This window comes from Xiphias gladius, chromosome 2 (assembly GCF_016859285.1).
Source record: "Xiphias gladius isolate SHS-SW01 ecotype Sanya breed wild chromosome 2, ASM1685928v1, whole genome shotgun sequence".
NCBI lineage: Eukaryota > Metazoa > Chordata > Actinopteri > Istiophoriformes > Xiphiidae > Xiphias > Xiphias gladius.
Genome location: NC_053401.1, coordinates 12,502,021 through 12,520,994, shown reverse-complemented (window position 1 = coordinate 12,520,994; position 18,974 = coordinate 12,502,021). Strand labels below are relative to the sequence as shown.

Here is an 18,974-nt window from a genome sequence, read left to right as displayed (position 1 = left end):
TGTTACTTTGCAGACTCAGATTTTCCATAAGAAAAAGAGAAATCGCGATACATTGTTAAAAGATCAAACCAGTGGGTCCCAATCTCAAGTTTCAGATGTTTGCTTATCATTAGCATTTCCACCAAAGAGACATTTCCCCTCTAAACTTCTCAGCTGTCTTTTTTTTTTTTTTTTTTTGAAATCACTGTGTGAGGTGCAAAAAAGTCAAATTATCCACTATTTCACAAAAAAGAAAAAAACTAGAGAAAAGTCCGGAAATTATTTTGGTTTTGTGTAGCACAACTACGTTTCTTCGTTCTTTTTTTTTCTTTTTTTTTTTTACAGCATTTATCATCTCACAACCCCTCAGATTTATCTTGTGACCCTTTGGAAGGGACCCAACCCAGTAATTGGGAACCACTGGACTATAAAGCAGTTAAAATCATCTCCATCTCCACCAGCAACTGCAGGATTAACAATGTCGCACATACGATACATCAAGTCACAGCAGGGACGTTTTCGTCCGCAGACAGAAAACGTCCTGCTTCTATTTGTGATACTTTAACCACATTTTGCTGATAATACTGCTGTATTTTTGTAAATCATGTAGGATTCTGAATGCGGGGACTGAACTTGTAACAGAGCACATCGCATATGGTTGTGAGCGTCCTAAACTGGCGAGGTGTGCCACATCTGGGCATGAGAGCATTCTTTCTACAGCTTCTAAATGAAAGACGAGCAGGACACGGGATTACACAGCATAATCATTCAAATGTCATGACCGTGGGTTGTGCAGAGCATCGGATAAACCATTTTATTCCCAGCAAAGCGAGTCATTAGCACAGATTGCCACAGCAGCTCCACTTGTGATGCTGTGTTGCACATTGCAAACATACATCAGGACATCACATTGATCACTTCAAGCATGGGAAATATGCGCAATATGCAATGCGAGCATCCGCAGGAGAATATACAGTGACTGCAGCAGTCTTTTCATACAGAAGGCAAGAGTGTTTGGTCCTTAATTTGACTAGTGCAACAAACAGCAGTTCCTGCTTTTGAACTTCCTGAATGTTTCCCTCCAGCTTCTCCAAAAGAGTTCACGTGGTTTCCCCGTTGAGCCTGACGCATTAATTCCATTAAGGCACGTTTTCTTAATCAGTCGCTTCGACACCAGCCCAGTGCCAGAAGGACCGCGGGGAGACCACGCAGGGGAGGTATTAATGCGGTGGACGGAAGCGGGACCGAACGGGCGCACGATCCGGGGAAGCCTCTCTCATCACAGCTGTCCGTCCCGCTTGCGTGCGTACCAGCCGAGGCAGGCGCAGAAGCCCACTACGGTCAGGATGGCTCCCAGGAGCAGGGCTAAGGCGTCGCCCGCATCGTAGGCCTCCGCCGGGGGGACGAGAGAGAGAAGGATCAGCCAGACGCTCGCCGCGGCGTTCGGAAGTTCAAGTTTGGGGGCCATGTTGAGATTTGCCGCTGTTCCTGCTGACTCTCGGGGAAGCTGGAGCGCCTGCGCCAAAAATCAGATGACGGCAGGAAGAGCGGCTGGACTTCCTGGTGCGCTCAGCCAATTGCAGACCTGCTTTATTCTAACCTGTGCCTTCTGGATGTTTTCTCTTTCTCTCTCTCTCTCTATCTCTCTCTTAAAAACTCGCATTATATTTCAGCAGGCGTTTGTCCTGTGGCACAGCAATAATTGCGCAATCGGGGCTGTTGTTTCATTTACTTCTCAAAGATCAAATAAAAACGCATACTGATCCCTGGGTTTCAAATTTTTCTACAGTGAGTGGATTTGCAACATCGCTCCACTTATTAGTGATGATTCGGATGACAGGCTGTCAGTGCTTCATGTCAATGCCCCTCAGGCCCTGCTATAAACAAATTAGACTAATTTACATCAGTCAGGCTCATCAACAGCTCTTGTCTGAAGCTTGACATTCCCTCTGAAAACAAATACGTGTTGACATGCATAGACTATTACTGTATTTTTGCATGTCGCACTTGTTGGTCAAGGTCAGATCATGAAAAAAAGAAAAAGGCCATTACAGCCACGAGACAAGTATTTTCCACATTATACTGTAGAAGCCATTAACTGCCTTAAGCTTTGCGAACTTTCCTGGTCCACTTTACTATTTCAATTTGGACACAAGAAATTTCACACTAACAGAACTCATATCTCTAAGTCAAACCCGGTGGCTCTGCGCTGCCCCAGTGCACCCGCAATCTCCTGAAACACATTGAAATAGCTTCAAATTGGCCGGTTGGAGATGACTAAACTTGCCAACATCTCGGCTCATGCTACAAATGGTTTGGCTTGCAGAGCTGTGGTGGTGGTGCTGTTTTGTGGGGGGAGGGCTATATCTCTCCGTGTGCTCCCTTGGGGCACTTTGCCTGTAATTTAATTAGACCACACAAGCCAAAGTAAAATATTGACCTTGTAAGGCTGACGTACCTCCGTACATGCCTGCTCCGCTTGAGGAGATGAACAGGCACACATTTACTCTGCTCCTCTCTTCTCACTTTCTCTTCATACACACTCTCTCTCTCTCTCTCCTGCTCCTGCTGTCTGTTTGGCAATTTGTCTCACACACACACACACACACACACACCATCGTGCAAGTTTTCATGAGTCCTGCCTGATCTCTGTGGCTGCTTTCAGCAGACCACAGGGCAATTACAAGCTCCCCAAAGAGCTTCTTGTTCAGAACATGAATAAAAAAAAAAAAGGCGGATGTGCTACTATCTGTTTAAACATTCCTTATACGTAAGTCACGAACAAAGGCAAATTTGAAACCTTAATAACAACATAAAACCCACCTTAAGAGATGTTTTAAATGTATTAAGCCATCAAAAATGTCCCCCGGATTCATATTTTGGTAACATCACTGCCAGATACACGCAGCAGCAGCTGCAGCAGAAGCAGCAGCAGCAGCACAAGCACTTGCCCTGGATCTCAGCAGTGTTGGTAATTGATCCGTGGGAGGATGAGAGAATATCCAGAAATCAGACTGTTTGTCTAACAGGTCAGGACAATGACATTCCTCTTTCCTGCATTGTAATGCACTGCTCAGCACCTGAAGACCCCGTCCCCAAATATGTGCACTGAGGAGTCTGAAAAGGACTCTTTCTGTACAGTAGGTATGAGCATGTATTTTCAAGACTTGATCAGTTAAAGTGAGATTTGAATTCCTCTCACTTTTGTGTAGGGAATATAAACTGTAATAATACTGCAGCTATTGTGCAGTAACATTCCATATTTCCAAAGGGGATGAAACCTTTCTGGACATATTTGAGGAAATAGCCAGCGTTGCTAGGAGGCATCCTGTCTACCCTCTGTTCCACCAGCTTCTGTAAGTCAATGGGATCTCTCATTCAGCATTTCTTTCATCTTTACTTTCTGAAAATATTAATGAGGATTTCTTTCCTTTGGAACAGAACCCGGAAGTTCTGGTTACACTTTGGCTCTCTATAGCCTATGAACGTTGATACAAGCCGTTTATCCCCCCTTTCAACACACAAAAAAAGTTGAAGTTTGCTAAGCTTGCTAATGTTGGCACAGATTCCAACATGACTTTACTTTCCGCTCATGTTAATTGCAACTCTTGCTGAGACAAGCTCCTGTACAGTCAGCACCGTGTTCATCCAACACTTCATTCATTTGTCATCATCCTCACAACTTTCATGGGTCAAGTTGTGACGATGGCAAATGACTGAATGTCTGAATGTCCAAACTCCCAGCTAGGAGTAGTCCTGCAACCGGGGCACAATGTGCATTATTCCGTGATTTGAATCACAACATGGAGTAACATACAGGGTGCTGAAATCACAGATGGTGCAGTGCTACGGCTAACCACGGTGTCGGCCCACTGTTCGGTAACTGCCTGTGCTGCTATGCTAGGCTAAATTATAGTGATAACGAGAACTTTCCAGTCACAGAGGTATTGCAACAATCAAATTACCAGTGCGGACATTGTCATTCTGAACCAAAGATTAACATTCTCTGGAGAACACAATTGTAATATATTTTTAAAAAAGCGTATTTCTTTCTTATTTTTGATAATTACAATTTTGACAAAAAAGGTACATAAGTCCAAACAAACCCTAATGATATACAGACTCGTTTATATGGCAAAAATCTACTGTAATTTAAGTTTCTGTGTGTGTCTCTATGTGTGTGTTTACTTCCATTTATCCCACTTTTTTATTTATCCCTTCCCTTCTGACTTTAAGACACATTTGTTCCCCTCAGATGAGTTAAAGTGCCACTGGCTGCCAGGAAACTGAGGTTTACCTGGCAAGGAAGGTGCTCTATAAAGATGTCCATCTCAAGCCGTGTTTCAGTTTAGTATCAAGATGTAAACTCTTGCGTATGTGTGAGTGTTGGCGCAATGTATGTGTGGATGACGTTTGTCACAAAAAAGAGAATTTGCAGTTCTTTCTGTAATATATTATATCAATGTGTTGGACTTTTCTTTTTATACATTTTGAACATCAGTTGAGTCAACTGTTTTCAGCATCTACATTTATATATTTCCATGTTGCCTCAGTTGTGTTTTGTGTCTCATTTCCTTTGGACAAGGACACTATGCTGAGGTTGTCTGTCCTCAAATGTTTTGATTTGTTCACCTCAATACAAAACAAATCAAATGTTTTGATTTGTTTTGTATTAAGATGAACTGAAAAGGCCAGTTTTAATAGTCACTGGTTTTGCAAGCATCATCCATTCTCAATTAGTTCCCACAACAAGGAAGACAGAGTTCCACCTTTACCAAAAAGCACAAAACATCTCTCCCTGAAGATTAATTATCTTCTGAAATTGGTTTCTTTGAAAACACTGAAAAGCTGACCCTTTAAAGCATTTGCTGCTTTTGCAGTGGTTCAGTGCACCATCCATAATGAATTGTACTATGAGGGACATGATAAATGGATATTCCTGTGTCTATTGTTGCACTGTTCGAGATGTTTAAATACTTAAGAGGGCCTAAATCAACACCTAAAAAAAAAAGAAAAGAGGAAAGGCAGCTCGTTTCTGCATAGTGTTGGACCACACTGACTCACACACTGTTTGGGATGTGGGATGTGCTGAAACACATCACAGACCTGCAAAAAGACGAATGACGCAGTATAATTATCTATTCATATTGGAAGCTGAGAGGGAGTCTGAGGGTGGATGCTTGACAATCATGCATCTGAGCGTATACAGTTGTATAATGCTTTAAAGGGTAATCAATTCATCCTTGCATCGTTTCTTTGTTTTTGCAGAGACTCAAAATTTGCTTGAGATAATTTGCCAAAGTGAATATTTATGCATCATTTTTGCCAATGTAATGTTATCACCACGTGGTATACAGTGCAGAGTACACAGAAAAGCATTCACGAGCTAGTAGGAAATCAAACCCAGAATAAACTGCTGATGTTGTAAGAAATAATTATGTAAATATGATTTTTTTTCTTCTCTTTTTTAGCAGCTGAGTGCTAAGGTGTCAGGTACCCAGAAGAACTTTAATGAACAGACAACAGTACCCTACAACCATTGAAAAATAAAACGATATGAAAAAAAGTTTAAGACTTTCGCCATTAATTGATTTCCTACCTCAAGAAAGTTCCAGTTTCTGCTCATTCATTTACAGACAAGAATGGCAACTACTGGCTGTCCCAGAGGAAAGAAATCGATTTACTATATAAAGATCACTGCTCACCAAATAAAGGCTTGTTGGAGGTACAGGAGAATATGTACCTTCCAATCTGATGTAATATCAATTTACTGAAGCAAGTGTTTGATCAGAGACACTTTGTCAAGCATCCTCTCCAAGCAGGAAATCAATCTAAAAAATACAAATGTTGGCTTTTTTTCCCCCCGAAAATAGTCAGCGGTAATGTCTTTGTAGATCTGTAGTTGATGGGCTAAACATGCAAGTCAGTATAAGAAGACAGAACATTTCACATAGCTTAAATTTTAAGGTATTTAGATGAACTTTTAAAGAATTAAAGAATCAAGAATATTGCTACATATCACAACCTTTCGTGAATTCATTTTTTTTGTCACTTGTTGGCAGCACAACAAGCTGTAAACAGTGACATACCGTAATATCTTCTAATAACACTGATGGCAAACACGTTAGCAAGCAGCCTATTTAGCCTATTAAATAGCCACATTAGCATTCGTATGAAATCATGCGTTTGGCCACATGGCAAATGTAAGTCCAATACTCGCTCTCCTTTTCAGCTCTCCTTTGCAATCCACCACCTTGTGAGAGGAAAAAGTGGCTCTGAACGCTCCCCCACGTTCACGTGTCCACGTTCACGTTGTTCGGTTCGGGGCAGGCAGTACACAGTGTGTTTATCAGAGCAAACAGCTGCCTGCTGTGCCTGAAAATGGGGTTAATGACAGTTGCGAGAGTGATCTAAAACAGTAAAGTTGCGGGCCCTGAAACCTAAACAATAAGCTTAAAGACACTAAAACACTCTGTAGATCTGCGAGCATAATTCTTTTTAGGTTTGTCACTGCAAGCATGTCATTTTAAATAATAAATATTTGTTATTCTATGTTAATATAATAATACTGATTAGTGCAGTTTTAAGTATTTACTTTGAAAAATTTAAATTCAACAACCCCTGTAAGACATACATAAACACACTCTTGAAATTTTACTCTCTTGTTCCCTGTCTGGTTTTTTATCATTCCAACACATGCTTCATTTAGTGTGGCATATTAGTAAGATGCAATCAAATAAGGCCCCAAGCATCATCATATCACTGCAGAGCTTTGAGCGAGTAACTTAATGGTTAGTCATTATAGTACAACCACTACAACTCCCTGTGATTTTCCCCAGTTCCCCAGAGTTTCTTACAGAAATGAGGAGAAGCAGAATTAGTCCCTGAGGGTTGTAGCAGAGGGCTGGAGTGTTTGCTTTAAGCAAATCAGAGAGACATGACAATATTTTTTGAAAATAATATAATAAATATCTCAAAACCATGACTACTAGCCTATCAAAGTGATTTACAACACAATATTTAAAACTAATCATAAAAACAAATCACCTTTGGTGGAAACCTCAGTTGTAGTTTACAAATTGATAACACATTAACAGGCTGGGTCTTTTATATTTTTCACATATCAGGTGATGCATCTCCAGTAATGTATTTTAATTTTTTTTTTTCCTGTAAAAATGTATTCTGGATTTATAGTGTTTGGGAGAACTATTCAAATTTCATTCCATTAGCATCTGTTTTACTGATGAGCTTCTCCAAAACAAAATAGATGGATGCCTGTGGAAAAAGATGGAAGATAGCACACTACTGATTTATTTAAGGTGATCAAGTTTACTTTAGCTGCGCACTAATGCATAGCCTGCATCAAATATGGCTGACAGCTGAATACATCACCGTTATTCATAGCATGCGAATGTGTGTGTGCACATGTATATGCATGGGAGACTGATAGCTCATCACATTTCCCGTCATGGTGTAAATGTCACCTCTGTAGCTCACAATGATGAACGCAGTCATGTGGTTGGTTCATCATCTGCAGTGTTCATTTCCGTGGAAGTGTTTGTCCAAGCACGCACACACACACACACACACACACACACACACACACACACACACACACACACACACACACACACACACACACACACACACACACACACACAAATTCACAGCTTACAGAACAGAAAGGTCTAGAATCATAATCTAGTGTTGTTCATTGGCATAATGCCTGATGCTGTTTCGGATATATTCATTCTGTGTGAGTGTGTACCTCAGGGATATAGTACAACATTTTGGAAAATACATTGAATAAATTTAAATGAAAAGATTGATACCAGAAGATGGTTAGCTTAGCTTAGCATGAAGACTGCAAGCAAGCAAGGGGAAAACACTGACATCAGTATATAACTCCTGTAAAACGATAAACTTTCCTTTTTACATGTTAGTTTTTGAATTGGTTAAAGTTGTGAGCTATCGACGTGCTGACAGGCAGATTATTTTTTTTTTTTCTTTTTACCTTTGGACAGAGCTATGCTTCTCCCTGTCTCCAGTCTTTATGCCAAGCTGAGCTAATAGCCTGCTGGCTATAGTTTCATATTTAATGAAAAGATATGAGAGTGGTATCTTCTCATCTAGGTCAATTCAAATAAGTGTATTTCCCAAAATGTCAAATCATATCTTTATGCCACTATAGTAGTGGCCACTGCGGTGCTTTTAAACATGATTGAGGGTTCTGAGGCAGAACGGGATTTGCTGCTGGAGAAAAACACTGCGCACGCACACACAAACAGAGGAAACACAAAAGGCATACCAGCATTATTAGTACAGCAATTTGCATGGTGCAAATGCAGCCTCTCATCTTGATATACATTATCTGTTGGATCTCTGCTCTAATTACTCAGCTTACACTTGTTTTTGTGACTGTGACGGTTGATTGTCTCAGAAAACAGTCCATGGAAATTCCAGGAGACGGATGATGTGAGCAGGTCTGAGGAAACAAATTAAAGTTGTTCCACTTCCTACTAGAACAGTAAGGGTCGATAAAGGTCATATTAATACTGCTTTTCGGAGTACGGGGGTGTGTGACTCAATGCGATTCATGTGATAGCTCTAAAACACATTTAAAATTACAAATAAATCAGTGAAGTTGCCGCAGTTAGGACAGACATTTATTGCCATTGTGGGCCCCATTTGACCAAAATTCATGAGGATAACATGGGAATTCACATTATTTTTTTTAATAACTAATTATAGTTTTTTATGAGATGAAAAAACTTTTTGCCAGTTGTTTGTTGTGTTTTTCTATGATCATCCTACTTTTTACTTCTATTTTTCAATGTGCTTTGTTTTTACACAGTCTGTGCTAAATGAAAATGGCATGCATGAGAGCAGTGAAGGAATGAAATGTTGGTATTGTTGGTCTGTCCATCCACTACCTTCATCCAGACTGAAATGTCTCAAGAATTATTGAATGCCGTGAAATTCTGCGTACACATTCATAGATCCCCGAGGATGAATCCCACTGATTTTAGTGATCCCCTGTGCCAATTTAGAGGTCAAAATTTTAATTGGTCCAGTACTTTTTGGTTTATGACCAAATAGCTTTGTGTTTAGTGCTAATTAGTGAAAATGCAAATGCTACCATGCTAACACACTACACTAAAATGGTGAACATGGCACAAAGTATACCTAAGCACATCAACATGTTAACATTCTCACTGTAAACACATTAGTATGTAGACATTAGTATTTACTTTAAAGCATCGCTGTGCTTACAATGCAGCATCACAGATGTGCTAGAGCATCTTAGTCTAATTGCAAGTGTCTGAAAGTGTCTCCAAAAGTGTACTTTCGTATTTGATATGTCCTTACATTTCTATTAAAGTATGAGGAGCCCTGGTGGGAATCATATTCCTATCTCTGACTATGCGAATGTTATGCTCTCCTCACTGCTATGTACAGACTTTACGTTCTTTTCGTTTGTTTGCTGCCATAGGATGAGGGACACTAAATAGCTGTGGTGAAAGGCCTCAGAAGATCACTCTGACATCAGGTTAAAATGAAGGAGGAGAAAAGAAATGAATAACCTTGATGGTACAGCAATATGAGGGAATTATTATCACACAGTGAAAGAGAGAGAAAAAAAAACCTAAACATGAATAGATATAGTGGATTTCATTATGATTCTAAAACATTTCTAAAGGTGCGCTCATGTTGGGTACAGCCTGGTTCTGCCAAAAATACGTGCCTTATACTGTATATTTATAAATAAATTATTCCACTCAAGGTTTTTCTTTTATTCTCTATTTTAGCAGTTGCACCTGGACCCCTTCACTGCCTGTTCTCTCATGCATCATGTCAAATTTCCGCCGTAAACAACCTATTAAGTGAGCTATTTATCTGGGCCGATTCTGCTGGCTCACTTACCCCCAATTACTTTGCCGGTGGAATGTCTATTCTGGACTGCTTCACATTGCCTTATGCTTAAATCAATACTTCTGCACAACCAGGAAATGCTTCCATGTGCTAACCCGTATCAGCAGCACCGCTCATGGCACCTGCAACATGTTACATAAGATGAGGGCTTTGCAGGGAGACGGCATAGCTACAAATACATCTGCTGTTCTTAAGGGGCAGGAAGAGGAATTCATATCACCTGTTTTTCTTTTTCGCTTTGTTGTCAATAAGGTATGTCAAAGGTAGACAATTGTTCAGAGGCTGAATCTTAATAGCTGGCAGACAGCAGAATCTTGTCTGTAACCGTATGTCTTCATGTGTTCATAATAATATTCCCTTTTTCTGAGTGCAGCTTCCCAGGCTGAAGAATGCTTCAGGACGTCAGCTCCATTTACTTATGAAGCCGTAGCAGTGCATTTTCTGCAATTGAGCCGTCAGCGGCTGTCAGTCAGTGGAAATTAACAAGTCTGCTGATTGCACTGCTGGTAATTACTTAGTGCAGCTGGAGCAGAGCTGTGTCGAGCCTAGGAGATATTTTAAGCTTACGTCTGTCCTTTCTCCCAACAAACAGGTCGAGTAATGCTCTACAAAGGATCAGCAAAGGGTTCTTAAGCGAACGTAGACGGTATCTGTAACTAACTGGAGGGCGCAGTGGTGCCACGACCAGAAAGTCCCACGACCAAGCTTCTGTATGCATACTACAAGTCATCCGGGATATCTTTTAGTGGAATAAAATCTTATAATGATGCATAGCTAATAATATTGTGATAATGTAACTTTGCAGTTTATTGATCCCTGAAGGTGAAACTCTTCTTCCGAGCTCCTCTGTTTAGGAAGTGTAGAACACAGCTTCAGCTGCAGAATAGTGTGCGAAGGTCATGATCAGAAATACTGTAGCAGGTTGTAAGGAATCAAGGAAAAGAGTCTTTAAGAGAGACTACATATTTTTGGTGCTGCTGCTGTGTATATTGAATACTTGCTTACTAGCTTTTTAGTGCGTGCAAAATATTAGCTGCTTTAGATACGCTTTAGAGATTGTATTATTACAAGTTGAAGCACTCAGTTTTTGGTGCCTCTTCTCGTTGCGACCACCTAGATTTCTGACTAGCCAGTGTCAGTCCAAATACCCTCTCCATCTCCAGCCAGCACCTACTTGTGCTCACCAGCACAACATAATGTCAGTGAGTGGGCATGTTTTGACCCTCTCCGAGCCCATCAACCTGACTCACAAAAGGTGTGCTAGAAAGGTGAACCCAGTACACCTATCCCCTTCACAAAAACACAGTAACATACACACTCTCCCACCTCAGACAGCTGTAGGCTACTTTTGAGTTTGTCCTCATTTACAGAGGGGTGAATCATCCCATTCAAACTAAAAGGAGGTACATCATTTGTATCTAGTCTGTTTAGAAACCTTCTTCTTCCCTTATTTCGACATTCTCATTTTCGTTTTTGAGGTGGTGGACTGAGTAGCACAACCATCCCACACATCATCCCAACCCAAAAAAAGAACACAGAATTTGCGATGAAATTTCATCCAGACAGTCTCAATGACAAGTTAACAACTCCACAGGGCAAAGATACAACATCGAAACAGTGTCACCTCTCCCTAATCAAGGTCAAATCTTTTCTTTGAGCTGGCAGTAACTGGCCTGAGTAGAGGAGATATGAGGTGGAGGGATGTATCAGTGGAATATATTTTTTGGTCATTTTATTGTGGTGACTCAGCTGTCCATGCATTAGTCACAGCTCTCAAAACACTAGCCTTCAGATGCTCTCTGGTCAAGGCTTAGTAAACAACATTATAAAGAAACAGATAACATTTTGTAAAGAGCCCCAGTGCTTCTTGTCTTTTGTCGGTGTATAAGGAAACATCCTTTTTGTTTATGGATTGCCTGAAGGGATACTGGGAATTTGGGATATTGGTTTATTAAGAATGGTTTTTATATGAAATAAAAGACAATGACAAAATCTAAAACAGCTATCAAAGTAGACATTGGTTGAAATAGCTGTAGAAAGCACCACTAATCACCACAACTTTTTATATGATCCATAATGAGTTATTTGTTCAAAAATGTTGCATTTTTTTATGGCATGATAGCATTTTTTTAAAAGCCTTTTCCCCTGATGAATCCTTGTCATTTTCGAGGGTAAAGTAACTCTCTGAGAAAGCAAAATGCGACTTTTCTGTGGAAAAGTCAAATTTGAACGCACTGAACTTTGGCATAAGCAGCTTTCATCCAGCAATATTGGTATTGTTCACCAATAACTGGTAAAAGAAAAGTATTTCCAACAGCATAATTTTCAAGACACATTAAAGTTATAAAGAAAACTTGAGTTCCTTTCTTGGAAAAAGACCTGTTGGCAGAGGGTCACTGCTTCAGTTTATCTTAAACCTTTCATCCTGGGGCAAAGTATTACATAATTAATTCCTTTCTCTATCCTCTGCTTCACATTGGATAGGCCAGGGTCCCCCAGCTGTCTCTGTTACGCTCATGTGCGTGCTTGCATGTTGGGTATGTTTGCAGGCTTGTGTATCCAACAATGCTGCACAAGGTTCCCTAAGATGGTGCCAGGAACACGGAGAGAGAGGCAATGTGAGGGATTTAATAACATAATCCCTACAACCTCATCACAACAGCAGGGGAGATGTCTTTGGAGTCTAATTTAAAAACAACACAAAAATGAAGCCACACTGTTCTTTTCCTCACTTTCTTCTATTAATTAATTTTCCCCTGCCGCTGCTGTGCCTTCATTTGTATGGTATTGCCATCTCTGCCTGGAATAAATATTTACAATGCAAAGAAATAATGGTTCTTACTTTGTTGTGTCTGATTTCTGTCTAAGCTCTTTTGCTCCAATCTATAACACATGATTTTCCACACAAAGCTTACATAGATTAAGTACAGTCCTGGCATTGATTGGAGATGCAAATTGCCATCCTGTGAAATCCTTCAGGCCAATTTCCATGCACTTCTTGCTCGAATAACAAACAATAAAAACACTGAGTGGGGAGTGGAATAATATATTTTAACAATGCCGAGCAAAGAGAACAGTTATTGGACAGAAATGTAATCAACTGCATTAACCTCCTCTTAAATTAAAGGCCATAACCAAGCAATTGTAATTTTACTCTTCCTGTAGAGTTTTATGACTGCACGGCTGCATTGGAATAAATGGTATTATTTGTCTGCAATGACTTTTCTATCAAATAATACAGAGCTACTTGTGAGATTTCAAATTGGAATTCTATGATTAAAAGTGAAAGCAAACCTTATTAAACATTGTCGAGCTTGGGTGAATTATGCAGGCAAACACAGCCCTATCACGTAAGTCATAATACAGTCTGAATTTTTGCAACCTTTTGATGGCAAGTGTTTGTGTTATGTAAAATCACCAAGCAGGCATGCATTCACAGAGTGGCATTTTCCTTCCAAGAGTCATACATCTCTGCACAGAACGATAACATTGTCGTGCATTTCTTTCTTCTCACACGTCTGGGCATCGCTCCTGTGCCAGGCAAAATGAACACAGAGAACATTCCTAGCCAACAGCTGTTGACCCTCAATCTGACCTGGGAGACTTGTGGGAACCTCTGGCACTTGGCCGAGTCAGCACACACTCACACACACATACACCCGTCAGTGGTTGGCACTTTTTTTTCTATGTGGGGATAGATATCAGCTTGACTGAACGTTATTGAGACCCAGAGGACTACATGCGCCCAGGCATGCGTGCAAACACACAAACACACACACACACACACCCACACACACACACACACACACACACACACACACACACACACACACAGGTAGCTAGTAGAGTAGGACGCAACCTTGAAAAAGCTCTGCTCCCCAGCGTATTTCCCTGAATGGCCTGTTTGCAAGGGCAGAACAATTGCTCATTCATTCCATCTTTTCATCCCTTCCTCCGTCCTTCCAATCTATCCAGGGAAAAGAAAGAGTGAAACCTTGATTCATGAGCCATGAGCGCTGTGACAGATGTTTTCCTGGGACACTTCACTGGGACACTGGGACATGAAAATTTGGCAAACAAAGAAATCAGGAAGCCAAGGAGGATCAAATTGTACCACCGAGATTAATCTTCTGTGTATAACTTTAAAATGAATATTAACTTTTCCATGACACAATGTTGTTTGTGAGCATAAATTCAATGTACTGGGAGGTTATGACACACATGGGCATTCATGCTCATCTTTCACAGAGTTTTAACATTAGCATTACCTTATACTAGTTAGCTACAGATGGCGAAATCTAGTAACAGACAAAATTGGCGAGAAATGAGAATCCTGCCATTGTTGAAGAAATTGTTTCAAAAACTGATATTTTTTTTAAGTGTTTTGTTAAAAGCATTTTATTTTATATTTTGTTGGCAAAGTATGTTACAGGCATAACAACATTACTGTGTAACATACTGACTCAGACTCAAGCACCTAAACCTATGGTTTTATAAACCTAAATGACGACAAAACCTGGGAAGGAGAAAAACCTGCGAGAAGGATTTTATGGTGCCTCCCTTACTTTAGGTGATGCTGATGCCCACCAGCATCGATATCATCACTCCATTCACTTCCCTAAGCTCCTTTCTAAAAGGTTTGTCTCAAAAAGTCATGTAAGGTTATCTCAACTAAGGTACAATCCCAGCCATAATGAGGCTCAAGCACCGAGCAGAATAATAAGAGGTGGGATACTAAGCTGTGCCCTCAGTTGGCAGCAAATCAGCCCCTACTCCTACATTTGCCTTGTCTTGCTTAAGAAGCTTGTTTGACAATCCTCATATCATGCAATAAGACATTGGAGGGAGATCGTTTTGCTTCTGATAAGAGATCTGATCAGTAGAATGTTAGTGTGATTCCATATCACAACATAGAACCTATATCATATCTACTATAATGGTTTAAAGTAATGAAGGGTCCTATTCTGGATTTGCCTCTGTTAGCTTTCTTATTTTGTGCATGATTTTCCTATTTTACCTTTTCTCCGCTGTCATGTTGATGTAGAACGCATTCATGCTTCAGCTGTATTGGACCACAAGCAGAATGACTCGGCACCAACACCCATCCTGTGATATGCTCTTCGTTTCTCTCTCTCTCTCGCTCTCTCTCTCTCTCTACTCTTTCTCCATCTCTGTTGCTGGCTAGGTTCTGTCCTTGGCTCAACCTGCCCCCAAAACGAGTGTACATTTGCATGCATAAGCGCTCTCCCGTGGATTGCCTGCTACACACTGTGCCGTCGAGTCTGATTAATGATCCGAGTGTGCCACTTCTCACAGCAGCCGAGCAGGCTGCCTGCCTGCGCTCACATCAAACATCTAAATGCAGGCAAAAATTTTGAATTTCATTTGCTACAAAAAAAAAAACAAAAACATATGCTTGCCTTCATGCATGCAAACACCAATACTTCCAATATAGAAAATGATTTTGTATGACCACATGTATGAGCACATGCATTTACATCTGGACACACTCTCATGCATAATTATGAATGCACACACGACACTGTTTGTCATGCAGGTACCAATACTTTCCTTATGACTGAACACACACTCACCTACAGAGAGCACTGCCTCAGGCCACCACATTATAAATATGATCACATAACTTTTTCAAATATGCCATTGCTCAGTAGTAGTGATCGCATTTTACCTAGCAGCTCATCTTGCCTCTAAAATGCAGCGATAGGGACTCAGAGAACTTGAGATTACTTTGAAAACCAGATGTGGTAGAGGTTAGAAAGTTTTCTGAACAAGAACCCTTTATTGACTATGTACAATAATTTGTCCTTTTGACAGTGCTTAAATAGTAAAGTAGTATTGTACACTCATGATAAGGGGCAACACAAAATTAAATGCAGTGCAGGAAAATAGCACTGGACATATTGTACACTGGACAGAAGCCTGTAGCCTACATGCAGTTTTATAAAACCTCACTGAGCGTTAAATCTCATTCCGAGTGATTGGCATAGTGAGTGGACGCAGCCGGAGAGTGAGGGGGTGGCGACTGTCCAACAGTGCAATGGACCAGTGTGCCATGACACAGCGTAACTGAGTAGAATGACATTTAAAGGACCTTTTTAGCTGTATTTCCTCCACTATGTAAATTGAAAAGCTATTTTATCAGATATACAAACTGTAGATCATTTTTTAATATTCTTTGCATTTAGATTAATATTTGATGTCAACAATATAGGGTCTAGTCTGTAGTAGGTCCACCCTTTGCATTTAAAATTTTGAACAGCATATTGTACATTGCAATACCAGTTATTACAATGTTATTTGTATAATAGATTTAGGATATTGACGCTAAGTGGGCATTGTTCTCCGGTGTGAACAAAACAAATGCAAAAAAATACAAAAAAGAATACTCCACAGATCTGACATCAGTCATGGGGAGTGTGTAATCTGCATGTCTGTGCTTATTTGTGCATGTATCTTTGCCTTACATCCGTAGGTCCGTAGGTGAATCCAGACAAATTGCCAGGCACTCTGCTGTTTTTATTAGCCATTTGACTTTTATTCCAAGGAGGGGAGGAGAGGGAGGAGAGGGAGAGGGCGGGAGATGAGAAGGACTGATGGGAAGGAAGGTTGGGGGTAGCCGTGGAAACCCTCCATGCGTCGGCTCACTCGTGATCTGCCATTGGCGGAACGCTTGCGGTGTTCCTGCTACAGATGCATCGTCTGATGCATGGAAGACACCTCTCACGTTCTCTCCCTCCATTCTCACCCTGTATCTCTCTTTTTTTTTTTGGCTCTCTTTCTCAAACTGTCTCCCACGAGCGATGCAGCGGCTTGCTTGTTCAAATGGAATCCCCATCCCCCCAGTTTCTCAAAATGAGGGCAGAGAGAAATAGAGAACCAGAGAGTGAGGGAGGAAGACAGAGAAAACAGAAGTCATCTAAATATGTCTATATTTGACTCTCTCACTTGCCAGTCATGCGGCTGTGTTTGTGGGCCAGTCATGGAGGTAAATGAGTGTTCTGTTAGTGTCACCACCACAGTGGTCACATCTCATTTCCCCTGTGTTTAGATACAGTGCACTCAGCCTGCCAGGCTTGTGATTGCCCCCCCCCCATCTGCAGTGTCACAGATGCTGCCTGGTAAGCTCTGACTGAACTGAACCCTTTGCAATGACAGTAAAGGTACTGTCTGTGAATATGTATGTATGTCTGTGATTTTAGATGTGTGTGCTTACAGCGGGGCTAGCTATTTGGTCAACAAATATGACAGTGCCTTCTGTGAATGTGTGTAAATGTTTTATGTGTTTCTGTCATTAGGAGTTGAAGATAAAGCAACCTACTGTTGCATCCTCCCCAGCTCCATTCGCATTGGTAAAGCAAATGATATGAACATGTAGTATGTAATAAAGGAATAAAGATGATAACAGAGTTAAAAAAAATTGCAAAGACTAAAATGGTCACTTAGCTGGCAACCTCTAGGTGGTGACTGTAGCATGTTACACAACGTTGTCATAGAAATAGGCATAGGTATAGTGCGTGAGACTCTAAAACTGATCTGTTACCATGGCGAAAGCTTCATTTAGCCAAGCATTCCAGTCATAGTTGCATTAATCATGAAACGAATAATCATCGTGAGCACCAACGATCCTTTCCATCCGTTTAATATGAACCTGCTAATCTTTCACACTCTGCCTTATTTTGCATGAAAGGCATATTTGAGCAAAGGATAATTGGAATGACACATCATTACAAGACCTCACACTGTTATCATTATCTACTCGTCTAGAAAGGATGAAAAAACAGGGGTGTTTGTAGAACAGTGAATGAAAGGGAACCTGAGGTGTTTGTTGGTTCTGACGCACGGCGTTGAGTCACGACCAGCCAGTCCTCAAAGACGACCTGAAACTGTGTCAAAAGTCACTGCCACCTTGACATTCCTGCATCAGCGTTTTGTCTGTATCAGCTGCATTAAACTTTACCAGAAATACTATTTTATTTCAACAGAATAGGGGATGTGAACCTGGTTTGTTTGTATGTGTCGTTCCCTCAGTCCCATAAGGAAAACTGAATGGTGAAAGGGCGAGGAAAAAGGCTGTCCGTTTGTATGTCCATGTGTGTGAGTTTGTGGGGTGTGTGTGTCGTTACATGTGTGTATTGTTGCTTTTTTTCCCCATTACTTAATGTGTGTATGTGTGTCTGCCTGAATGTGTAGACATCACAGTGAGGAAGACAGAAAGCAGAAAAGCCAGGAGAAGGAAAGAAATAAATTAGGACTTGGAGAAGGAAAGACTGGGAAGTGTGCGATATCCAAGCAACTCATTTCTATCGATTCAATGCAAAGACAGTCGCCATGGCAACACAGCAGTCCCACTGTAAGCGGCTTTAACTCTCCGCCCCCTCTTGCTCTGCTCACCGGCAAGGTATACAGGCACCCGCCGACGCCGAGCGATTATGATACGTGTTCTCGGATGGAGCGTTGACAGGCGGCCTCCACAGCTATCCATTCACTTATCTAACTTTGTCTGCATTCTGATGCAGCTTTTAATATAACGCTGCTTTACTTTCAGTTCAACCTGATTCCTGGTGGGACCGGAGGAAAAGTTCACAAGATGTCATGCGGAAGTGAAGCGTGATTGGGGTTCAGTTGTGTGTTTGTATAGTTTGTGTGTTTGTGAATCAGGTGGAGTGCGTCTGTGTGTGTGTGTGTGTGTGTGTGTGTGTGTGTAGGGGCAGGAAAAGAAAGGAAGGAAGAGTGATTTCAGAGAGAGAGAGAAAGAATGGAGAGGCAGTTATTCACATAAGGTGACAGCAGCAGGCTTGGGTGACATTTCCTCTCGCTTGTCACTCAAACTATAATCAATTGTTGTAAAAAGTGATGAGGGAAACTGGACTTAGGCAGCCTGCTCTCTCTGTCTTTCTCTCTTTTTGAAACACACACACACACACACACACACACACACACACACACACACACACACACACACACACACACACACACACACACACACACACACACACACATTCAAGGATACATACACACGCCATTCCCTTGCAACTTTCACT

At 41.0% G+C, this 18,974-nt stretch overlaps 1 protein-coding gene across 1 annotated transcript; it reads right to left on the bottom strand.

The window, feature by feature from the left end:
- Nucleotides 1–767: 767 nt before the first annotated feature.
- LOC120801352 (small integral membrane protein 30-like) lies at nt 768–1,530 on the bottom strand. The gene has a single exon (XM_040148236.1). The coding sequence runs from the start codon at nt 1,445–1,447 to the stop codon at nt 1,259–1,261; it is 189 nt and encodes a 62-aa protein (XP_040004170.1). The 5' UTR covers nt 1,448–1,530; the 3' UTR covers nt 768–1,258.
- Nucleotides 1,531–18,974: the final 17,444 nt, after the last annotated feature.